General features: G+C 42.9%; 1 protein-coding gene across 1 annotated transcript in view; it reads left to right on the forward strand.

Moving 5' to 3' along the window:
- The window catches only part of LOC145408092 (rRNA N(6)-adenosine-methyltransferase ZCCHC4), a 139,737-nt gene extending 115,847 nt beyond the window's left edge, over window positions 1-23,890 (forward strand). The window contains exons 9-12 of the mRNA XM_080278900.1: window positions 18,244-18,432; window positions 20,725-20,785; window positions 22,313-22,440; window positions 23,828-23,890. Coding sequence (XP_080135026.1) covers window positions 18,244-18,432; window positions 20,725-20,785; window positions 22,313-22,440; window positions 23,828-23,890 — 441 coding nt within the window. The remainder of the gene's footprint in view (window positions 1-18,243; window positions 18,433-20,724; window positions 20,786-22,312; window positions 22,441-23,827) is intronic.
- The last annotated feature ends 2,709 nt before the right edge of the window (window positions 23,891-26,599 follow it).

Below are 26,599 nucleotides of genomic sequence, written 5' to 3' on the forward strand. Positions count from 1 at the left end.
TGTGCCACATGGCATAGAGCTGGGCGGACGTTAGGATTTGCGACGTTCATTTGTTTGCTGTTGTGCACATGTTGTTGGGCGATATTCAAGATGGATGTAAGAAAGGAACAGTGAATTTGCATCAAATTTTGTGTGAATCTTTGAAAAAATGCAGCAGGAGACCCTGGCAATGGCTCAGCAAGTGTTTGGTGAGCAATCTCTTTGTCAGAGAGCCTCACCAAGCTCCGAAAAAACTAGTCAGGTGAAAAGCAGTGTCAAGAGCTTGCTGATCATTTTCTTTGACATCAAGAGGATTGTGTACAAAGAATTTGTTCCAGCTGGCCAAACTGTCAGTTCCAACTTCAACTGTGATGTTTTGCAGCAACGTCGTGAAGATGTGAGAAGGTGACGCCTGACCTTTGGCGAGACAGCTGGCTGCTTTACCACAACAACGCCCCCAGCTCATAATGTACTCAACACCCAGCAACTTTTTGGCCAGAAATAACATGGCTGTCATACCCCATCCTCTTAACTGGCCAGATTTGGCCCCCTTTGATTTCTTTCTGTTCCTAAAAGTGAAAATCAAGCTGAAGGGGTGTTTTGATACCAGTGAGGACATCCAGAAGGAATAACCAGCAGTGCTTGACACTGGTAGGTGGGGGTGCCCATCATCCACCCACTTAGTGTAGTGGTACTCTGTTATTAGGGTAGCTCTACATCGAATGGCAAGCCAAATGATTTCTTGTAAACTGGGAAAGCATTTACAACACTGGGTGTTAACCTTATAACCAACTGACACATGTTCCCTACATGACAGCAAGTGGGTTGGCGCAGGGTTAGTGCCCCTCCCCCGAAAACAGTTAACTAAAAATACAAACAAGAAGCCTCGGACCAGGACTGACCAAAAGATGACGACTAAGGACCGAAGAAAGGACATGATACGGATGGCGACATGGAATGTAAGGGGTGCAAATGATGAGGTGAAAGAGAGAGAGATTGTCCAGGTGCTTGAGGGTGTGATAGTGGATGTATGTGGATCAACTGAAACTAAATAGAGAGGAGAGAGTGTGAGAGAATGGGAGTATGGATGGGTTGTATGTGCAGGGGTAGGTGAGAATGAGAGGGCAAAAGAAGGAGTGTGTATTGGTGTGAGTAACAGATGGAAGGAGATTATAAGAGAGTATGGATCAGTTGGGTCAAGGATTGTGTGGGTAAAATTGAAAGTTGGACTACAAATGTTGGCGATTGTGTGTGTGTATGTGCCAACGCAAGGTCGTGCAAGCAGAGTGTGAGAAGAGTTCTGGACAAATGAGGAAGTGTGCATGGAAAAGTTTGGAAGGAATGAGAGAGTGTTTTTCATTGATGATTTGAATGGTAAAGTAGGGAATGTGAAGATGAATGGAGTAGCTGGTGAGTGGGGTGTGCCTGCTGAGATAGATGAGAATGGCAGTGCTTTAGTGGACATTTGTGCCAGGAGGAGGTTGATGATAGCCAATACCATCTTCAGGCACAAAGTGATCCACAGGTATACATGGCGAATGATGAGAACGGTGGGTGGTGAACTGAATGAAAGGAAGGCAATGATTGATTATGTGTGTGTGGATGAAAGGATGTGAAGATGTGTACTGGATGCAAGAGCATATAGAGGTTGGGGGAGTGAACTTTCTGACCACCACCAAGTGGCAGTCAGAATCAAGGTTCAAGTAAAATGGTGAAATAGAAGAAGGGAGGGACAGGAGGAAGGTGTAGATGCAAGGAGAGTGGAAAGGTTACAAGAGGATGAGAAAAAGACAATATAAGAGAGAAGTGGAGGAACGATTGTATAAATATGAATTGGAACAAATGGGGGATGTGGAAGGTGTGTACAAGATATTCACAGAAGAAATATGTGTAGCATGTGAGGTGGTGCGTGGGGTGAAGAGAAGACAAAAGGGGGTGCGAGGAACAGCATGGTGGAATGAAGAGGTGAGACAGGCTGTGGCACAAAAGAAGAAAGCATATAATGAATGGGTTAGAAATACGGGCATGGAAGAAGTTGAGAGACGGAAGAGAGAGTTATATGTAGAGAGGAAGAGATAGGTGAGAAAATTAGTAAGAGAGAAGAAGAGAGAGGATGAGGAATTTGGAAGGAATTTGAGTGTAAAGTGGAGGGACTGTAAGAAACTGTTCTGGAAAGAGGTAAAGAGAATTAGACAGGGTGACAGTGAAGTTTGTAGGGGAGTGAAAAATAAAAATGGTAGATTACTAATTTAGAAGGGAGAAAAAGTGAGCAGATGGAGAGAACCCTTTAAGGAATTGTTGAACACAGAGAATTAAAGTAATGCAAGTATAAGTGGCTGGGGAATGGCTGGGAGAAGGAGGGAGGTGAGAAGACAGGAAGAAATCAGTAGGATGGAAGTTGTGGAAGCAATGAAGAAAGTCAAAATAAGGAAAGCTCCAGGAATTGATGGAGTGTTTGGTGAAATGCTGAAGCATGGGGGAGAGAAAATAGTAGAATGGAAGATGTGCGGAATGGGCTGGGAAGAAGGTAAAGTCCCGGAGGATTGGAAGTCAGGTATAATTATTCCCTTTTACAAAAGGAAAGGGGAAAAAGACATGTGTGGTAATCATAGGGGCATTTGTCATCTTAGTGTAATATGAAAAGTATATGGTAAGAGTGGATTCATATAGCTTGTGAAAATTTGGATGCAGGCGACTATCCATTCATGAAGAAGAGCTACCAGCTGGGCTTTCGCTGGCTGTGTAGCCATTGTGTTGCACCAGCAGACGAGGTCTTGGCTGGTGGAGGAAGTAGTACCAAGAAGGAGTTTGAAGATTAAGTTATTGGGCCGATCTTTCAAGCAATCAGAGGCATATCAAATAGACTGGAGGCACTAGAGACCAAGGTCTCATCACCCATGGCGGTCACGCAAGATCAGGCCAAGTCATTTGCGGATGCTGTTCGCGGGTCTGTCGTGGGGGGAGGGAAGGATCTGCCTGGGGGCGTGATTGAGATCAGTGCTCACAGCCAGAAAAAAGCCATTCATAATCAGCATGTACTGATTGTGAAACCAGAGAGTGGCGCTGGTGCCCTGACAAATCAGATGGGACCAGAAGACATCAGAGGCGTACTTAACTCAGTACCGGTTGATAGCTGCCTTAAGACCAAGGCTGGTGGGCTGGTAATGAAGTTTCTGTCAGCTGAGGCCAAGGGTGAAGCAACTGGGGTGCTGACTGATCATTTTGGCTCTGAGGGCACTTTTTGCATATCAGAGCCAAAGAAAATGTTGCCTAAAATGACCATGACAGGCCTTTCCTCTTCCTTGAATGACTCTGACATCATCCCAAATATTCTGAGAAAAAACAATAAAATCAAGATGCTCGTTGATCGAGGTTGTACCCTCAACCTTCTCTTCACAAGGACAAGGAATGACACCAAAACTGCTGTCTTGAAGATGTCACCAGAGGTGAGATCCTCCATTGTAGAACAGGGCAATTACATCTATGTGGATCTTACAAGATGCCGCGCTTTCGATAGATTCTGAGTTACACAGTGTCATCACTGTCAAGGCTTTGGTCATACATTTGAGAGATGTTCTAGGAAAAGTGATGAACCTAAATTCGTCTTTTGTGCTGGAGCCCATAAATCTAAGGACTGTAGTAACAGAAATTCTCCCAAATGCATCAACTGCTCCTCTTTAAAACATCAAGATGCTAATTCAGTGTCACAGTCGGTTGCCCATTTTGCATCCAGTAGAGAATGTCCAATTATGATTTCTCATAGGAATAGATTGATTGAAAACACCAATTTTGACCATTCAGAAAACTGACTACGTCCCTCTTGAACCAGTTAAGGATGGATCTTTTAAATATTTGTTCCATCCGTAATAAGATAGACTATACATGTATTAACGAAACCCTAAATCAGCACGAGCTTGACATTTTGTGCTTGACTGAAACCTGGTTGTATGAGTCTGATATCGATATTATTCGTAATGCTTTGCCTAAGACACATTCTATTATTAGTATTCCCAGGCCTGCTGCTGACTGTCCAGGAGGAGGCGTAGCACTCATCTACTTGGCAGCACTTGCAAACGTTTCTCTCATTGACTCAGACCTGACCCCATCTTTATTTGAATTTATGGAAGTATTAATAAATTTCCATCAGAATACCATTAGAATTGCAATTGTCTATCGACCAGGTCATCCGGGCAGAGATCGAGGTTTTATGGAGGAGTTTGGGCAGTTTCTTGAAGGGTTTTCACTTAAACCTGGAGGACTTCTTGTTTGTGGTGATTTCAGTTATTGGGTTGACAGTCCAGAGTCAAAACCATTTTCTTCAGAATTCCTTGAGTTGATCACCCAGAACAATTTTTTCAATCATGTGAGTAATCCAACTCATGTCTCAGGACATGTCCTTGACTTGATCTTGCCCCTGCTGGTTGCAGGTGCATATTAGATGTGGAGGTTGACTCATTTGACCCCCTCATCTCTGATCATGCTCTGATCACTCTTAGTTTTGATGTCCCGAAATCCCCTTCATATAAAAAGGTCATCAGGTTCAGAAATTACAACAATGTTGACTGCCAGTTGATGTGTTTTGAAATTGATCAGCGTTTAAACTCCATCGATTCTTCAAGTCTTCCTTCAGGTGAATTGGTTGATATTTACAACAATGAGCTCAGGTCAATTTTTGACCATTATTGTCCTGAGGTAGTAAAAACAATCACTGTACGTGATAATTGTCCGTGGTATGGTCCATCCATTAATTCTTTGCGTAGACAACGTAGAAGGGCAGAATGTGAGTGGCGCTTGCAGCAGACCGCAGTAACTCGTTTGCGTTATGTTTTTGCGAGAAGAGCAGTCGTTCACACTGTAAAAGCCCAAAAGGCTAGGTATTATCAAAATAAAAGTTGATTCATGTGGTGGTGATAAAAAAAAAAACTGTCTGCAGTTGTGAACAATTTGGTTGGTCAGAGGAATGTAATTGTTAAACCAACTTCTGTATCTGATGCCCAATTGGCTTCTGATTTTGTTTCATTTTTCACAAGTAAGATATTTCGCATAAGAAGTGATTTAGACAGCAGTTCTCCTAGTGAAGCGTACTCAGTTGACTTCCAGCCATGGTGCACCGGGGATCATTTGCTTTCAACATTTCATCCGCTGGATGTAAACAAAGTCAAATGTTACATCAGAGAACTTAATAAAACATTTTGCTCACTCGATCCGTGTAACATGTCACAACTGCCTGATGTGTATGAGCATGCTGCAGACTTAATCTGCAACATAATAAATAGATGCTTCTTAGAAAGTGTTTGTGCAGTCTGAGAAACGTGCTTTGCTTAGGCCCCTAATTAAGAAACCTGGCCTTGATGTCGAGAGCATGACAAATTATCGTCCCGTCTCTAACCTGTCTTTTTTATCCAAGATTATTGAGAGGGCCATACTCGATCAACTCGTACCACTACTGGAACACAACAGAGTTGTTCCTGTTGTTCAATCAGCATACAGAAAATACCATTAACTGAAACTGCACTAACAAGGATTCAGAGTGACTTGGTGGCAAACACTTGTAGTGGGATGTCCTCTCTCCCAGTTCTGGCGGGTCTGTTTGCAGCTTTTGATACATTAGATCATAAACTATTGTTGGATGATCTGTATTTTTATGGCGTTCGTGATAGTGCCCTTTTGCTCCTTAAGTCGTATCTGTCGGACAGATCTCAGAGAGTGGTTGTTGATTACGCTAGCTCTGATTCTGCTCCTCTTCTATTTGGAGTCCCTCAAGGATCAGTTTTGGGTCCAATTCTATTTACTATCTACACAAGTAGTTTATCGTCTCTACTTGATGCTCATGATGTGTCCTATCATTTTTATGCTGATGACACCCAGCTCTATGTTAAGATGTCAGATATCAGCGATACTAAGACAAAGTTTGAATCTCTAATGTCTGATATTAAGATTTGGATGGCTAAGAGGAAACTTAAGCTGAATGATGGTAAAACTGAGATCATCATCATCAGAAGAAACAGAAGGGGTGATGACACTGACAATGCCATGGCTTTGAACATTGGCGTGTCACAGCTACATCCAGTCAGTTCTGTTCGAAATCTGGGTGTTTATTTTAATTCTAAGTTAAATTACAAAGAACATATTAATCAGGTTGTAAGAGGGTGTAACTTGCATATCAGAAATCTGTACTCTGTGAGAAAATTCCTGAATAGACGGTGCCTCTTAACATTGGTCCATGCAGTGGTCTTGTCTCGTGTTGATTATTGTAATTCACTGTGGGTTGGTCTTTGAAATAATATACTAACAAAAGTTCAGTCTGTTGAACAGGGCGGCACGGCTTATCTTTGGTCTCCTCCCAAGAACCTCAGCTACCCCGTTTCTGATTGAGTTGCACTGGTTACCAGTAAAGGCTAGAATTGAATTTAAACTGTGTCTTATTACATTCAAGGTTCTTAAGTTTGGTGAACTGAAGTATCTTGCTGAATTGTTAAAACTTCCATCGACACGCCCGGGTGTGATGTTACGCAATGAAGATGATTCCTTGTGTCTTGATGAGCCAGGAGCCATTCACCAGTCTTCTTTCTCTGATCGTTCTTTTGCATACAGAGCCCCTAGATTATATAACAGATTGCCATTGTCCATAAGACAACTCTCTACCGTTGAATCCTTTAAGAGACAGCTTAAAGCCTTTCTTTTTTCAAAATGCTATGACCTGGAGAGAGGTACTATGACGGATGAATATAGGGTTTAATTATTGCCACTTTCATGTATATATGATGCAGCATGTATTATATACAAGAAATGTCACAATTCTTGTAATTGTAAAAATAATGTATGTGTCGTGCGCTAGTGAATTCCCAAAAGGAAGAACTGGCGCTTTTGAGAAACAAAAGGCCAGATTATTATTACTATTATTACTTATTGAAAGAGTTAGGGAAATAACAGAGGAATTAGTTGGAGAAGAACAAGGTTGCTTTAGGAAAGGAAGAGGTCGTGTAGATCAGATATTCATTCTTAAATCTTTAGTGGAAAAGCTTCTAGAGAAGGGAAAGAAGTCGTATGCGGCCTTCGTGGATTTGGAGAAAACTTATGACAGGATGGATAGACAAGCATTGTGGAAAGTATTAAGAATATCTGGAGTAGATGGGAAGTTGTTGAATGCTGTGAAGAGTATATATGACGGTGCTAAGGCTGCAGTGCGTGCGGATAGTGAACTGAGTGAATTTTTCTATTTGAAGGTTGGGTTGAAACAGGGATGTGTCATGTCTCCATGGTTGTTCAGTCTGTACGTTGATGGAGTTATAAATGAGAGACAAGGTAGGGCAGTGTATGTTGGAGTGGCCATAGTGAGAGAGGGCAGTGTTTGGAAACTCCCTGTACTGTTGTTTGCAGATGATACTGTGTTGTTAAGTGAAGACGAAGGGAAGCTGCAAGGCATGGTGGATGAGTTTGGGAGAGTGTGTAAGAAACGGAATCTAAAGGTGAGTGTAGGGAAGAGTAAAGTTATGGTCTTCGAGAGACGTAAAGTCAGTGAATGTACAGTGAGGTTGGATGATTAGGAAATGGAAAATGTGAGTGCATTTAAGTACTTGGGTAATGTGATGAGTAAGGATGGAAGTTTGGAGGGTGAAGTGCTTGAAAGGGTATAACAAGGAAGAAAGGTTGCTGGTTCCTTGAAAGCAGTGATAAGAAACAGGGAATTGAGCATGGAAGTGAAAAAGTTACTACATGACAGTCTTGTGATACCAACTCTAATGTATGGAGGTGAAGCTTGGACGTTGCTGGAAGGACAGAAGTCAAGAGTGAGAGCAGTGGAAATGAGTTATTTAAGAGGAGCCTGTGGAGTCACATGGAGGGACAGACTGATAAATGAGGATGTGAAGGAGCATTGTGGTGTGGATGTGGATGTGATGGGAAGCGTTAGGAGAAATACATTGAGGTGGTTTGGCCATGTGGAGAGGATGGAGAGCGAGAGACTGACGAGGAGAGTGTTTGTGAGTGAGGTGGAGAGGGAGAGAGGGAGAGGGAGGCCAAGGATGAGATGGAGGGATGGAGTCGAGAGGTATATGAGAGAAGGGGGTGTGAGCTGGGAGCAGGACAGTGAAATGGCGGGGGACAGGACGACACGGAGGCGATTTATTTGTGGCGACCCCTTACGGGATTAAGGCATCTGGCAAAAGATAGATAGATAGATAGCTTGACATTCGTCAGAAAGGACATCTAGGGTGTTCCAGCAATGGAGGAAGTGCTGGGACTGGAGTATCAGTGCGCAGGGGAATGACCGTGAAGGTGATGGCGGCCAGTTGAAGCTGTGGTGGGTTTTCAGTTTTATATAGCAATAGTCCAGTAAATTTTGGATAGCACATTGTAATGCATCATTGTTCCTTGTTAAGCCATCAGAATGTATGTATGGTACAGAGAATAATCATGATTGAAATGTCTTGCACAATCATTTACTTTTCTATGTCAGTTATTTTATTAATATAACCATGAACTTTATGATTCACTACTTACAGATACACCTGATCACATCAGATGGATTTTGATAATTACGCTACTTCCAGGATGACCATGTTTTAAAAATACTGTTTGTGGTAGGTGGGGGCATTCACCATCCACTCACTCGATGTAGTGCTGCTGTCGGATGTCTGCCCTTTCCTCTCCTCCATCCTTCTTTCCTTCCATCCTCTTCTGTCTTCCTTTCCTTCATTCTTTCCTTGTCCTTCTGCCTACGGGTAACTTTACACTCCCTCTTCTTTCTTTCTTTCCTTCATTCTTTCCTCTTCCTTCTGCCTGTGGGTGACTCTACACTGAGTGACAAGCCAAATGGTTTCCTGTACACCAGGAAACCATTTACTACACTGGTTGGTAACCATATAACCAAATTTTGGCACCTGGTGGTTTAGTGGGTAATTATTGCATTCCAGTCGGATTGAGCCGGTGAAGGTTTATATCCAAGGGATAGTTGGGGTTGATTGCTCATGTAATGCCACTCAGGGATGAGTGAGGCTGATCACTATCATCTTAAATGTCAGACCAACTTGCCTAGCCCCGGGTTCCTACGCACCTCTGTGGGGCGACATAGGATGGATGATGATGATGATGATGATGATTGTTGATAAGCTACCATCATGCTTCCTGGAACACACTCTGACTTAAAGTGGTTTTCAAATAACTAGTTTTTAGAATATACTGTACTGTACTGCATTATAATTATGAGATGCAGGCAGTACAGGTAAGTCCTTAATTCACGCGAGGGTTATGTTCCCAGACCCTTCGCGTATGTGGTAAATTCGCGTATATGTTCTGCCCTTGTGTGCACATAATTACGCATGTCTACTAATTATATTACATCAGAATAATACTGTTTATGCACTACATACACCTTATAAACTAGCATAAAGTATGAAAAACTACAAAAATGTTAAGAAATTTAACACTGAAACCTGACAAGCACAGGCGTAGGTGGAGACACTTCTGCAGTCTGGTGCACAAGCCCTCACTGCCTCCCATTTGCTACATTCTGCCTTCTTTATTGTCCAAACAGTTGACTCATTCACCCCAAACATACGGTTCCAAGCCAGTTCACAGGCACAGGTGGAGACATTTTAGCACAGTCTGGTACACTGGCCTTCACTGTCTCCCGTATGCTACGTTCCTCCTTCTTTATTGTTGGAACAGTTGACTCACCCCAAACACACGGTTCCAAGACAATTCACCATGAAGTCAATTCACCATCAAATCATAGACGATTCCCTGTCATTCTATAAATATATTTATTATTGATTAATTAATACTTTAATAACTAATTTTGAGGGGGATTTTATAACTCATATAAGTAAAAAACTAGTGTACTGTACTTGCCAAATAAATTTTTTTTTTTTTTTTTTTGTACAGAACTGAGGAAGGAAAAACAAATAGGTAAAAAAAAAATAATCCATACACCAGATTACTGGTGTCCTCCATTCATAAAATATCTGTAACAGTTAGACTTGAATAGTTGTGGGTTGAAATTTGGAGGAAAACAACTCTGGGGAAGCGAGTTCCAGAGAGATGCAGTTCGGGAAATGAAAGAATTCTGATAGGCAGAAGTTCTGCAATATGGTTGAGTGACATTCCAGTCATGAGCGCTACCAGATGCCCGTGTAGCACGAGGGAAGGCATGGAGAGGTGGCACCATGGACGCAACTTCGTCTGAGCATTTGCCAAAAAAATATCTGTAAAATAATGCAAGGGAGGCAACATTCCTTCTTACTTGCAGGGGAGGTAGTTTATATGTAATGGCAGGGTTGTTAATGATTCTAACAGCTTTATTCTGAATTTTGTCTAGTTGTCTTAATGCAACCTCTCCACAACCATTCCACAAGGTTGAGCAATATTCAAGCTGAGAGCGCACATGACTCTTATAAATTATAGCTAACTGCTCATCGGCGAAGAAGTTACGGACTCTGTACAATAATCCAAGTTTCTTTGAGGCGGTTTTAGCAAGTGATCTGACATGAGAGATCCAGCTGAGGGCACTGTTAAGTGAGACACCAAGAATTTCAATACTTTTGGAGATGGGAATATTAGTAGCACTGAAGGTAATGTACGAATCTGGCAATATCTGTCTATTAGTAAACTGTATATACTGTATTTAGTTTTGCTAGCATTAAAAGAGACAAGGTTGTTTTGTCCCCATGCACTGATTGTAGATAGATCTTGATTTATGGAGATGGCTGTACTGAGTTGAGAGGTAGAGATATTAGACTTTGTAAATGGATGTCTGAGTGTGAATGAACTATGTAGTGTTGAGTCATCTGCATATGAGTGAATGGGATTGTGAGTGACAGATAAGAGATCATTAATATGAACCAGAAATAGGGTTGGCGCCAGAACTGATCCCTGCGGCACGCCAGCGTTAATTGAGTGGAAATTCGACTATACATCATCTACTTTTACTCTTATTTTCCTGTCACAAAGATAAGAAGAAATCAATGGAACGAAAGACGTTAGTCCATAGCAAGGGAGTTTGGACGGCAGGGAAAGGTGCCATACTCTGTCGAAAGCTTTAGAGATATCAAAAGCTACTGCATGAGTTTCTCCAAAAAGATCAATTGATTGATGGATGGTATGAGTTAAGAGATTGAGTATGTCAATGGTGGATCTTTCTTGGCAAAAACCGTATTGTCTATCACTAATTAAGTTGTTGGATTCAAGATGTTTAACAATATGCTTATTAATTAAAGTTTCAAATACCTTACCAAGAGAAGATGTGACAGCTATTGGTCTGTAATTGGAGGGGTCAGACGAACATCCTTTCTTCGGAACTGGGTGGATATTGGCTTCTTTCCATGAATTTGAGAATAAAGAAGTACATATGCATAGTCTGAATAATTTAGCTAGGACAGAGGCAAGTTCAGGGGAACACTTTTTCAAAACAATTGGCGGAATTCCATCAGGGCCTGGAGCTTTGTTGGTAGGTAAATTGTCTAGGATGGATTTTACGTATCTTGTCTGTATTTTAAGTGGGGCAATTTCGGGAGAATCAAGTTCCAGTACTGAGACGTTCTGGCTGGTATCATCTATGTAAATAAATGACGGGGAATCGTCCTGATGGAGAGTTGTCGCCTACATTCCTCCCTTATGTTTGTCCAACACAACTTTCTGTCAGCAACATCACGTTACAGTCCGTTTTGGTGTGTTACCACATGCATCACTAGCACTACGCTTAGGCCCCATGTTGGCAGACAAGTCAAGCAATCACTGGAAGGCAGAAAAATAAGCCACAAATAACGATTCGCGAGTCACGCATGGTTTGACCGTCGGATTTAAACTGACTGTGTGGTGCATTGGTAGACCGACCTCCCACACACACACACACACACACACACACACACACACATATACATATATGTATGCACACTGGCAGAAGGCAGGCATTTTTATATTTTATTTATTTCTCTTGTATATTACAATTATTTATTTGAATACTATAATTTTGTTTTAATTATTATACGAAAAATTCGTGGATAACCAAAATCGACGTGAAAAAAGTTCGCTTGAATTAAGGGCTTACCTGTAGATGATTTTGTATATTGAGCAAAATCTCTCTTATCATCATAGAAAGAATAAAATGTGAAGATGTGACTTTATTGAGGGGGATAAAGTTGACTAATAAAAAAGTAATGAATTACAGAATGAATTATATTTTAGTATCTATCTGTCTATCTATAGTCCGATCCCGATGCCCTAATCCCGTAAAGGGTGGCCACAGACAAAATGCCTCCAAGTCTCTCTGTCACCCACAATTTGACTACCATCTTCCCAACTCATCCCCCCCTCCCTCATATACCTTTCAACCCCATCCCTCCACATCATCCTTGGTCTACCCCTTCCTCTCCCTCCCTCCACCTCACCTACATACACTCTCGTAGTCAGTCTTTCATTCTTCATTCTCTCCTCTTTTTTTTTTTTTTTTTTTTTTTTTTTTTTTTTTTTGCCGACTCTGGGCAAAGGCTTCAGGGCCTATATCTCAGGGGCAGTAGCCTATCCCAAGGCCCAGTAGTCCTCCTACACCTCCACATGTCACCACTTCGGCGCTAACACCCACCATCCATATTGAATACATGCTAAGGCTGTCTCATACAGGACTGGTGTATTGGTATTAGCGGGGGTACTTTTATGACATGTCAGCGGGTCATCTGATAGATCAGGAAAGTCTGCTTTTTATGAAATTCAAATCCTTAAACTGTTCCCTGCCCCAGCCAGGATTTGAACCTGGGTCCATCAGGACTGCAGGCCGCCTCTCTACCGATTCAGCCACCGCCTCAGTGTATTTCTCCTAATCTTCTGAACCACATCCACATCCACCCCACAATGTTCCTTCACTTCTTCATTCGTCAACCTGTCCCTCCATGTCACTCCACATGCTCCTCTCAAGTAACTCATTTCCACTGCTCTCACTCTTGACTTGTTCCCCTCTTGCAAGGTCCACGCCTTGCTTCCATACGTCAGGGTAGGGATCACAATACTATCATGCAGTGACTTCTTAACTTCCATACTCACCTCCCTATTTCTCATCACTGCTTTCAGTGAAGCAACAACCTTCCCTCCTTACTGTACCCTTTCACACACTTCATTCCCCAACGTTCCATCCTTACTCATCACACTACCCAAGTACTTGAATGCACTCACATTCTCCATATCCTCACCACCCAACTTCACTGTACATTCTGTGACTTCATCCCTCTCAAACACCATAACTTTACTCCTGCTTACATTATCCTTCAGATTCCTCTTCCTACACACTGTCCCAAATTCATTCACCAAACCTTGCATCTCCCATTCATCTTCACTCAACAATAATGTATCATCAGCAAACAGAAACACTAGAATCTTCCAAATCTCACCCTCATTCATTAGAGCCCCCCCCACATCCACTGCCCTACCTTGAACCTCCTTTACAACCCCATCCATGTATATATTAAACAGCCATGGAGACATCACACAACCCTGTTTCAGTCCCACATTGATATCAAAGAACTCACTCAGCTCTCCATCCACTCGCACCGCAGCCCTAGCTCCTTCATACGTACTCTTCACAGCATTCAACAATTTCCCCTCCACTCCATATATTCTTAATACCTTCCTCATACCTTGCCTATCTATTCTCTTATAAGCTTTCTCCAAGTCCATGATGGCAGCATACACTTTCTTTCTCTGTTCTAGATACTTCTTCACTAAACATCTTAGAACAAATATCTGATCTACATACCCTTTTCCCTTCCTAAATCCCCCTTGTTCTTCTCCAACTAGCTCCTCTGTCATATGCCTAACCCTGTCAATGAGTATTCTTCCATATCTTTTTCCAGTCACAGTAAGAAGGCAAATACCCCTATGGTTACCACATACTTCTCTTTCCCCATTTCCTTTGTATAAATGAACAGTTATACCAGATTTCCAGTCCTCTGGAACCCTTTCCTCTTCCCAAGCCAATCTACACAACTTCCATATCCACTCCACAACAATCTCACTCCCATACCTCAGCATTTCACCACACACTCCATCAATTCCTGGGGCCTTTCCCATCTTGATCTTCTTCATTGCTTCCACTACTTCCGCCCTACTGATCTCTTCCTCCCTCCACTCATCTCTTCTTCTCCCAGCCATTCCCCAACCACTTATACTTGCACTGCTCTCACTCTCTACATTCAACAAATCCTCAAAGTGCTCCTTCCATCTTAATTTCTCTCTCTTCTCCGCCAACAATCTGTTATTTGTATCTTTCACTCCCCTATTATTTCCCCTTTCACACTGCCTTACTTTCTTTACCTCCTTCCAAAACAATTTCTTACTCTCCCTCCATTTCACACTCAGATTCCTCCCAAATTCTTCATCCACTTTCTTCTTACTCTCCTTCACCAGTCTCCTCACCTCCCTTCTCCTGCTCACATATACCTCTCTCTTCTCTCTCTCATCTTCTCCCCTACCTCTACTCGGTAACCATTCACTATATGCCTTTTTCTTTTGTTCGACAGCTCGTTTCACCTCATCATTCCACCATGCTGTCCCTTGCACACCCTTGCATCTCCTCCTCACTCCACAAACCACCTCACACATTGTGCCTATCTCTTCCATGAATATCTTCTGTCTTCCACCCCTTCCATCTGCTCTACCTCATACCTTCTCAATCTTTCTTCCATTATGCTCTTATACTCTGCCATTTTCTCACTATCTTCCAACTTCTCCACTCCTCTCACAGGAGCTGTTTCCTCCTGTCTTCCCCTTCGGCTGTTCAACCATTTACTCTGCAGCTTTACCTTGGCCATCACTAAGTGATGGTCCGAGACTCCATTCCCCCATTCTCTCCACACTCTTGCATCCAACACTTCTCTTCTCATTCGCTCATCCACACACACGTAGTCTATCATTGCCTTTCGGTGAACAGGTTCATCATCCATCCTGCTCATTACTCTTATTGTATACCTGTGGATCATCTTATGCCGAAAGTAGGTGTTGGCTATTGTCAACCCCTTACCAGCACAGATGTCCACCAAAGCACTGCCATTCCCATCTGGTTCAGCTGGCACACCCCACTGACCAACCACTCCATCCACTCGTACATTCCCAACTTTGCCATTCATGTCTCCAATCGAAAGCACTCTCTCGCTCCTCTCAAATTTGTCCATACATGCTTCTACACTCACCCAAAACTCATCTTTCACTCTTGCCACTCGGTCCTCTGTCGGCACTTACGCACATACAATCGCCTACGCTTGTATACCTACTTTCATCCTCACCCATACAATCCTTGCACTCACTGTTCCATACTCTCTTATATTGTCCTTCCACTTCTTGCATATCATCACACATACTCCCTCTCTTGGCTTTTCATTCTCATTAACTCCCGCACAAATACCAAAACCATATTCCCACTCTCTCACCCTTTCACCACCACCATTTAGTTTCAGTCAATCCACATATATCCACTCTTGCATCCTCAAGCACCTGAGCAATCTCCCTCTATTTCACTTCATCATTCACTCCTCTCACATGCCATGTCCCCACCCTTAGTATGTCAAAGAAAAAAAAAAAAAAAAAAAAATGCAGTACTCTGGGATCACCCTTCATGCAGTCAGTGTAGTGCTGCCTTCAGTGACTCTGAACTGAATGACAATGAACATAGTAACATGTTTTATCTGAGAAATATGCACCAATTGTATGTTTTGTGTTAGGCACCAAATTTTGCTCAGGGAGTGGTAGGTGGAGGCGCTCACCATCCACTGACATGATGTAGTGCTGCTCTTGGTTGACTGCCTTTTCTTTTCTTCCTTCCTTCCTTCCCCTCCTGTCTTTACTTCCTTCATTCTTTCCTCTTCTTTCTGCCTGTGGGTGACTTTACACTCGCTCTTCTGTCTTTCTTTCCTTCATTCTTTCCTCTTCCTTTGCCTATGAGTGACTCTACACTGAGTGACAAGTCAAATGGTTTCCTGTACACCAGGAAACCATTTACTGTGCTGGATGGTAATCATATTCAGTAAGACCTCACTATAACGGACATTAAGGAGGCCAAACCATTCCGAAAAATGCGAAATTCCAATAAAAGCGACATCCTGACTTTCCTCTGCTAAACCGGGCTTTTTCCGATATATCAGACATTTGTCTGGATCGCATGAATGGTTTTTAAACTGTTTTGACTACCATTGTGGTACTGTACTGTGTTAACTTCACTACAATGATCAAATGGTATAATGTATATAATAATACTGTACTATACACTGATAAACATGTTTTTTATGTACCTTATTGTGGTAAACATAGCTGAAGTGATCAGGCAGTCCAGACTCCTTTTGGCTTTATCAGACTTTTTCCAATATATAGGTATTTAGTCCGGTAGCTCCTCAAGTCCGATAAAAGTGAATTCCGGACTATTGAAGTCCGTTATATCAAGGTTTTACTGTAATAAAATTATGGCGCCTGGTGGTTTAGTAGGTAATTAAGGCTCTTCAATCGGATTGAGCCTGTGTAGGTTTATATCTGTGGGGTGGTTGGGGTTTATTGCCCACATAATTCCACTCAGGGATGAATGAAGCTGGTCACTCCCATCTTAAATGTCAGGACCAACTTGCCTAGCCCCAGGCTTTTGTGCTTCTCATGGGGCAACATAAGATTTGATGATGGATGGATGGACCTAATTCATTTTGCATTAGGTCAGGGTAAGTTCAGAGAGTGTCAGAAAAGTAAAAAAAAAAAAATAATAATAATAAGTAAATAAATACAGTAATCCCTCCACTATCCGATATAATAGAGCCAAAGGCATGTCCGGAAAGTGGGTCTGTCTGGATAGTGGGCCCCTGCCTCCTGGACTGGTACTTATGGACCCTAACCCAGCCTAACTTTGAAAGCCACTTCAATAACTCCTCCCTACCGGACATGCATAGCACCTATTTAAGACCATATTCACACCAAGAATGGACATAAAGCATGAAATAAATGAAAAGGAACCAAGAATGAGGAATTAGAAGTGAGTATGGAAAATATTTAGCAGTGTACAGGGTACTTACAGCACGTCTGTAGTTGCCTCCTCTAAGGCTCTGGCAGTGGTGAAAATGCTCTTTAAGCACGTACAGTAATCCAGTGTTGTGCTACACTTACTTCTTTGCACTGTGAGTTATAATTGTTTAACACTGCACATTCTGTTCTTAATTGTGCCACACCAGTTTCAACCGCCACTTTGCACTCCACACAGTCCTTTGCACTCTAAATTCTGATTTCTTAACACTGCACAACACTGCAAATTCCCATGTGGTCTATTGCAATTTATTCACTGTTTATTCACAAAAATGAGCACGTGCGGCATCCATTGCGATGAACATGTACTCATGACGTTGATTAAGCAGTAACTGGTGAGGGGGAAGGAAGGAAGGGGTGAAAGGGCCGTGCATAAACACAGCTGTTTGGCACTACTCGCCAGTTTCAAATTGCGGGTGGGAAAAAATTTGGATTTGGGGGAATTTTTTGCTTTTTTTTTTTTTTTTGGCCATTTTTGGGTTCCGAAGGTCCAGGTCCACAACATCCGGTAAGTGGGGAGTCCGGATAGTTGGCATCTGGATAGTACAGGGATTACTGTAAACAGAAACTGGGGATCACGCGCGGGACATTGGCGCGAAATGGTTGGAAATTGTGACATGCAAAAATATGTGAAAAAATATTTTTGACCTTTCAGTCAGAATGGGTCATTGTGGGCTTAGTAACATTATGAAAACAAAGATGATGGTATTTGTAAACTTTGTGATAGAAAGGCTGTTAGTTAATTCCACAGATTTTTGCAGGCAGGCAATACTACTTTACTAAATATGGACCAAACTTCCATCCATTCATCATTCAAGCCGTCAAAAAAAATTTTTAGCTGTACATTTCAGATCATACTATCCACTCAGAGCTGCTCTTCATAATGCCTATGGAATAGAGCCATTCAGTTAACTAAAAGGATAAAATAGAGGTGCAGCCCTGGCCATATGCATCAATAGGTTAGTGAAAAGGAACTCTGTGTACTGGTATTGTTTTCATTTTAACTTGGGTTAAAATTGCCACGTTTCTAACTTGAATTCAGAGTTGTGACAAATGATTAACACCAAAATATGGTGCTAGTTACATAAGAGTGCTAAGGAAAGGATGGAGATCCATAGCAGTATCATACTCTGCCACTGAGGTATGTGAAACCAAGGTCCAAATTGGTGAAAATGTAGGTGAAGGTAAATTGAATACTGTAATATAGCTTTGTTATCGTTTCAGGATGGTCGCACTTACAAGCATTGCGATGAGTGTGGTAAATGTGTGAAACCATCGTGGCAGCATTGCTCCACCTGCAGCCATTGTCAGCCTCATGACCACCAGTGCCGTCCCAACCACCACCCACCTACACCCACATGTCACAAGTGTGGCGCTCTTGGACATAAACGCGCCCACTGTCTGAAGCGCTTGGTGCGTGTTTCTGTTTTTTATATGATAGGTAGTGTAGTGTAAGTGTTGTTGCTATGAAAGGTAGTTGATGGTTAGCCACCAGTGATGATGAGAGGTATTATAATTGATTTACTCAAATATAACAGAGATCCCTAACCCCGTTCATCTGAGGTGATTGCAGGATGTAGTTAGATCAGAGGTCTTATTCAACTTGTTTACTAAGGAGATTCATTTCTACCTCATAACGAAGGCTCAGTGAATTTCATGCAGCCACAGCATAATAATCTTGTGAGAGTGGTCCAGGTCTGTCAAAAGAGAACAAACCTACCATACCACAAGAGTGAAATGTAACTGTAGCCACTCATTAATCACTTGAGGGCAGGAGACTCAGCCACAAGTCAGAATCCAGGCAGAGACTCCAGATTGCCACAGATAGTATTAAACATGTTTACTTTTTTCCCAAGTTTTCCAACAGCTCTTAGGAAGTAATCACCTGGTGTTGGTACTGGTTTAGCTCCCAGTCCATTGAAAATGTTAGCTGTTCCATGACCAACCCCAGAATAGGGATTCGATAAGAGGAATCTTGGTGCCATTTCACTGGATTTGAATTGATCTGAAAGGAAATACTATTAGTCCTCATTATAATTCCCCATTTGTAATGCCATTTATTGCTATTAAACCCATAGTTAATTAACCCGCCCTGTGCCAGTGCCGTTTTAAAACGGTCTGTTGTAATTGCGCGCTCAGTGCCAGTGCCGTTTTAAAACGGTCTCAATTTCAAAAATTCATTGTGACCGCAATTTTCAAGCTAGGCACGCAAAAATTGGTGTGCTTGTAGGGCAGCCCTTCCTCTGCCCACCCTCAGGCGGCCTGACCTATACACCCACGCGCTCCCGCCTCATGCTCGCTCTGCCTCATTCTGCTTGTGTCAGTCATACAGTGCAGTGATGTCTCGCTGCGGTCTTTCTGACGAGGAGATTCAGGACCTCCTGAGGGTTCCCTACACTGGGGAAAGTGATCTGGAGGATGACGACATGCAGGATAAGGACTACATCCAGCCTGAGGAGGAAAGTAGTAGTGATGACGAAATTCCCTCACCTAGAAAATCCAGGTATGTGGGCTACACTAGGGCAACACGTGGTAGGAGGCCACCTGCATGTCGTCGCCTTTCACATCACGATGATGAGGAGGAAAGGGAGGAGGAAGGTAGTCCTGAAGTTGAGGGGTGGTTGGGGAGGCAAAGAATTTCACCACGTGGGGAGGAAAGTGTGAGGAGGAAGCGTGGAAGATTTGGGAAAGTTCCATTGTTGGGGAAGAGAGACTCATCTCGCCCGCGCTCTCCCTTGCCTCCCCGTGACCCAGCTCAGCCCAGCACCTCAGGACAAAGTCTTCCCGCCTTCCCCACACCTAGCACCTCACGTGAAACTCTTCCCCCATTCCCCACACTTTCCCATGCTTCCCCACAACCCGAGGATTACGGAGGCGATGATGATGATGATGAGGAAACGACGTGGGAGTGGGAGAACGGTAGTGACTTTGTCCCCCACATTCACCCATTCACCCACGAAAATGAGGCGGGGTGTAGTGTCCCTGAACTTTACCATACCTCCAGTAGGCTTGACTTTTTCAGGAACTACTTTCCTGTGGAGTTTGTTTTGATGATTGTGGCCCTGACCAATGCCTTTGCTGCATTTGAACGTGGGGGAACAACACAGACACAACACAGCCGATTGTTTGAACCTGACGTGACCCTAGGTGAAATGTATGTGTTCCTAGCACTTGTGCTTTTGATGGGGATATTGAAAAAAAATCAGCTTCTCTCGTATTCGACTGTGGATCCAGTAATGGTGGCACCATTTTTTGGTAAGGTGATGGGAAGGAATCGTTTTCAGTACATCCTGAGCCGCCTTCATTTATTTGACACCCTTGACCCTGCTGACGCAAACAACATGGACAGGATGAGGAGGATATGTCTGGTTTTTGATCACCTTGAGAGAAATTCCGTACCTCCTTCTCTCCATACCGAGACCTCATCATAAACGAGAGTCTGGTGCTATGGAGAGGTAATATTGCTTTTTGTCAGTATATCCCCAGGAAAAGACACAGTTTTGGCTTCAAAATCTTTATGATGTGTGACTGTAAGACTGGGTATGTGCAGGACCTAGTCCTGTACACAGGTGTTCAGACGGACATCACAGAAGATTTAAGTTTGGGACTCTCAGGGGCTGTGGTAAAAACGATGATCGAGGAATACCTTCATCGTGGGCATGTCTTATACCTCGATAATTGGTACACAAGCCCCCTTCTCGCCAGGTACCTTCACCTGCACGAAATTGGTCTGTGTGGCGCTGTAAAGAAGAACCATCGGCACATGGTGAAGGCATGGACCTTGCAAGAGGGGAACAAGTCAAGAGTGAGAGCAGTGGAAATGAGTTACTTGAGAGGAGCATGTGGAGTGAGTTGGAGGGACAGGTTGACGAATGAAGAAGTGAAGGAACGCTGTGGGGTGGATGTGGATGTGGTTGAGAAGATTAGGAGAAATACGCTGAGGTGGTTTGGACATGTGAAGAGAATGGAGAATGAAAGACTGACTAAGAGGGCGTATGTAGGTGAGGTGGAGGGAGGGAGAGGGAGAGGTAGACCGAAGATGAGGTGGAGGGATGGAGTTGAGAGGTATATGAGGGAGGGGGGGGTGAGTTGGGGGGATGGTAGTCAAATGGTGGGTGACAGAGTGACTTGGAGACGTTTTGTCTGCGGCCACCCTTTGCGGGATTAGGGCGTCGGGCTATAGATAGATAGATAGACATAATATCCTCGCAACAGCATGGCACCACAACCGTGAAGTATTCCTCCTCTTGTCTGTTCATCGGCCCCTTGTACACTGCACAGACAGTATAGATTACAGGGCAGAAGGACGGCATCACATCTGGAAACCAGAACCTGTCTTGGCATACAATGTGAATATGCGACAGGTGGATCAATCAGACACCATGATTTCCAGCGTTGACTGTGCCAGGCCCACGATGAAGTGGTATAAAGAATTATTCTTCCATCTCCTCGACATCACCGTCCTCAACGCTCACTATCTCCACACACAGACCACTGGCATCCAAGAGACATTTGAGGGGTATATTCGCGAGCTGGTGCGGGAGATAGTGGGGGAATATGGGGAAGATAGAAGTGCTGCTCACCACCGCCACACCACTGCCACACCTCTAGACACTTCCCCAAAATCGTCCCTCCAAGTGCAACACATCAGAATCCCCAGCGGAGGTGTCACGTGTGTGCAAACAGCACTGTAAGGCCACGTACTCAGAGGAAGGACTCAAGGTATTTGTGTGCCAAGTGTGATGTAGGACTGTGCGTATACCCACGCTTCGAGGAGTACCACACTCTCGCTAACTATTGAAAAACAATAGTGTGGTAATGACGAGCGATAAAAAGATGCTCAAAAAGTGTTGTAAATACGAAAAAAATGCTCAGTAAGTGTTATTATAAGTACTGCATACAGAGATGACATGTAAATATTTTCTCGTAAGTGTAAGGACTGAACGTTGTGGAGTAAAGTTTTACGTATGTTCTCGTAAGTGTTAGACGATATATTCACAGTGAGAGGATCAAAAATACTCTGGTAATGTCTGTGTATACTGAAGGCATGTTGTAAATAATTTACTCTAAGTGAAAGGACTGTACATTGTGAAGTCAAGTTATGCATATTTTCTCGTAACTGCAAGACAATGCATTCACAGTGATGTGTATAGTGTTGCATGAGTAAGTGATTTTTTTCCCCCAAAAACATGATTTCTTTATGAAATAATAAGATTTTTTTTTTTTTTTTTTTTTGTGGGTAAGAAGTGGACAGAAAAGTGTTAAGACCATTCCTATACCTTCCCTGAGTCAGGTTGGCAAGAATACCTGAGTTTGCCTTGCACAGAAAACAGGTTTTCTCTCACCGCCACTGGGGATTCCCCGCCCGCTCACACCTGCGGGCGGCCAGAGAGACTACGAAAAACGCACTTCAAGCCTCCGGTGAGTTTTTATGGTCATATTCTTTTTTTTCACATCAAAATCTATCATTTTAGCAAAAAAAAAAAAAAAAAAAAATGGCCGGCACGGGGGTGCCACTTAGGGCTGGGAGTGGCCGGCATGCGGCTGGTTAAATAGAATTGTCTAATACATTTCCATTGCTGCCTGTAGAGTTGATATGTTAGTTTTCTTCTGTTACAGTACCTGTACCATGTGTTTGGAAAAATATTTTGATATTTAGGAACACATCATAGACATATAATTAGGAATGTCTGAATGAAAACCAGTATTCTAAGAGCTCAGTTTGTGTTCATCTGTCATTGTTGTGAAGTAATGAGACAATGATTTCTTTTGAGCCTCCACAGCCACCAATTCCGTGTACTGCATATGACTCTATCAGCAGCACAAAACTGTCTGGTGTTAGGGTAAGTGTTGTACTGGAATTGTCCCAGACTGAGAGAGTTAAATGAAGACTGCCTGTTCTTATACAAAGAACTTACATATACACTTCAGTCTTGAGTAACGTACCATTGAGTAACACAGTTTTGAAGTTACGCTGTCACCAACTCTGTGACAAACCTCAAGCAACTTGGTGCTTGTCTCAAAGTTATGCGGTACATTCCTGCTCATTGACGTCATGCGTCCGGCTTGCTGTGATTGGTTACTCCACTTGGCTCCCGTCATACATAGTTAGCTCCACTCAGCTCCCACAGTCCCACTCAGATCTGCCGTTTGGTAGGATATCATCTGCTAGCTTGGGAAAAAAAGGGAAAAATGAAAGTCGATGACATAGTCGGAATATCAGGACGTCAGTGCTCCGGGGAGTTGTAAAAATTCTAAGTATTTTCCCAAGGTCCTGTGTAGGGATTGATTGTGTATGGTAATAAATATAAATAAAGTATGATGTGCTTTAGCATATTTTTATTCATTGCTGTAATTGACATATGTGGTATACTGTAGTGTGTGTGGATGACGTGGCATTAACCGTCGAGGAGTGGGTGACCATTCCATGAGGCCATTCCTGCCTGTACGATGGCAGAGTACAATGCCTTGCCTGTGATGTTAATTGTGAAGCTTTGTCTAGATAATCTACAGGCTGTTGCACACAGTATCATGATATGTCGTATGGCTATTGATCTTTATTTTCCAATGTGTGTGGCATCTGAAACTGCTGTTTGATAATACATTGGCTTACTATGTACGGTACAGATTTTCTCTGCGTCGTTTGGTCACAGCACTTTTCTGCTTCGAATATTAAGGGGTAATTAATGGGCCCAGTAATGGACAATCTGAGTTGCATGATTGCCGTGAAGTACGTACATAATGCTTTAATATCCACACCACCCATTATAATATAATAGCTTAACCCTCTTGTTACCAATCATTGCAGGCTGCATCCAACCACAAACGAGTACTTGGGACACAGTCCTGGGCACCTAAGGCCACACACTGAGAGACCCTCCCCATCACTGTGCTATTCCCACGCACTTGATAGTTCATAAGCAATTTATCCTCACACCCTTATTTATGCTTCGATAATGGTAATTTTTTTTTTCACTGTAATCCTGAATATATAAATGTACTTGCTTATGGTGTTGTAAAAAATATCAGCCTAATGTAAATTATGCCGTAATTTTTTTTTTTTTTTTTTTTTTTTTTTTTTTTGAGATATAATTTTTATGGTAAATGTTGGTGAGAGAAATTTATAGAGAATTTATTTGGCTACAGTTTTGGTGTAGGTCAATTAGGGCCAATTTTACGGGACACGAAAGGAAATTATCTTACGCTCGAGCAAGGCTCGTAGCACACTGACTGGGGCAGTGGGGCAACGCTGAATGCAGAGTGGGTTGAGCACGGCAGAGGGATATACGGGGACACAAGTAATGCTTTGTTCTCGTCCAGAAGTGGACGCCAAATCATTCCATAACCAAAATAACAGAGGCCATTTCATTCAGCACAATTGGCGTCGAATGGTAACGAGTGGTTGAAATGTGCGCAGACACAAGCTGCGTCAAATGGAAATAAGTGTTTGAAATTTGCACCTTACCCATAAACACCAAAGAGTTAAAATCCTGTACCATACAGTATGTCATACTAAGGCTTCATGAAAACTTATAGTAGGTAAAACTAGCAGTATTTTTGTTTCTTATGCACACCATTCTGTCTTTCCCAGAATTTGTATGTCGCAATTACATGGTACTGTATGTGTTATTAACATATCAAACCACTTTTTTTTTTTTTAATGTGACTGACTCTGGGCATAGGCTTCACAGTCTGCTTTCAAGGCCCAGTAGTCCTCCTATGTACCATACACCTCTACATGTCACCACTTTGGCGCTAACACTCACCGTTCATACTGAATACATGCTAGTGCTGTCTCTTACAGGACTGGTGTATTGGTATTACCGGGGGTATTTTTACGACATGTCAGCGGTTCTTTTGGTAGATCAGTAAAGTCTGATATTTATGAAATTCAAATCCTTAAACTGTTCCCTGCCACAGGGGGATTTGAACCTGGGTCTGTTAGGACTGCAGGCCAACTCTACCGATTTATACTATCCATCCATCCATCATCCAATCCTACATTGCCCCATGAGGAGCGTAGGAGCCTGGGGCTAGGCAGTTGGTCCCAGCATTTAAGATGAGAGTGACCAGCCTCACTCATCCCTGAGTGGCATTACATGAGCAATCAACCTTAACCATCCCTTGGATATAAACCTTCACCGGCTCAATCCGATTGGAGTGCAATAATTACCCACTAAACCACCAGGCGCCAAAATTTGGTGATATGGTTACCACCCAGCGTAGTAAATGGTTTCGTGGTGCACAAGAAACCATTTGGCTTGTCACTCAATGCAGAGTCACCCACAGGCTGAAGGAAGTGGAAAGAATGAAGGAAAGAAAGACAGAAGAGGGAGTGTAAAGTCACCTGTAGGCAGAAGGACAAGGAAAGAATGAAGGAAAGAAAGACAGAAGAGAATGGAAGGAAAGAAGGATGGAGAAGAAAGGGCAGACACCCGAGAGCAGCACTACATCGAGTGAGTGGATAGTGAGCGTCCCCACCTACCACAATCGATTTATACTAATTACAAAATATTTATTGAGACACTGTCTTTTCCCTCAATAAACAGAATGGGAGGAACTCAGTTTAACCCATGCCGTCCAGCATATGTTTCCGCCGACCCTTCTAGCAGGGCATTTCAGAAAGTCACTTTTTTTAAAACTAATATTTCAGCTAATACTTAACCAAAAATGATAAACTCATAATACCACTCCTTCGACTTCAAGCTGATTGCCTCAGTTTGTCTGTGAAGTGTGTGTAGTCAGGGTGAGAGAGTGGGGGATTGGGGCAAATTTTGGTGTTTTTTTGCCCTTGTCCGTATTCGTGGCTGAGGTGCCGTGGCACAGCTAAGGCTTATACTAGCCCTCCACAAAAATAACACATCCAGAAGACCGCAGTCAACCACAAACACCATTTCTGTGTAGGTTTTTCAAAAGTGTGGCTTGAGTGTGGTTGCGAGTGCGGTTATTATAGCAGTGACCATGAGCTAAGCTGGCTTTCAGCTCACCAACACCTTGCCTCACCATCGCACCACCATGCCTCCATCAGTGCCTTACACCACACACACACACACACACACACACACACACACACACACACACACACACACTGGAATGCACTACCGAATGAAATAGTGTGTGCCAAAACAGTTCACAAATTTAAGGATATGTACAATAAATATGGTTTAAGACACGGGACAGTACAAGCTTGACTCATTCCTGTAAAGATACAATTAGGTAAGAACAATTAGGTAAGGTAAGAACACACACACGGGTTGCCGACGGAGACGAAGCTTTTTCTGGATCATGCAGAAATAATAGCTGAATCAGCGAAGAAAAGGAGACCAGCCTATTTGTGATTGTGTAAATGAGTGCGTGAGTGGTGGTCCCGTCGGACAGTAGATAAGGAAAACTGTGGTTTCGGTCATGAAAAGAACAAGACATAGTGGAAATAGAAAGTCTCCATATGGTTGAATCATGGTGGAAAAGGACGGTGCTTTGTTTACAACTGGCAAGAGAGGATTTGAGGGCTTCACTGAGGAGGATGTGGGAAATGGAAGTACAGTAGAACCTCTTTAGTCCGGACCCCTTTAATCCGGAC

The sequence above is a fragment of the Coenobita brevimanus genome, chromosome 75, assembly GCF_032717465.1.
Source record: "Coenobita brevimanus isolate Jiangsu-jjx chromosome 75, ASM3271746v2, whole genome shotgun sequence".
Taxonomy (NCBI): domain Eukaryota; kingdom Metazoa; phylum Arthropoda; class Malacostraca; order Decapoda; family Coenobitidae; genus Coenobita; species Coenobita brevimanus.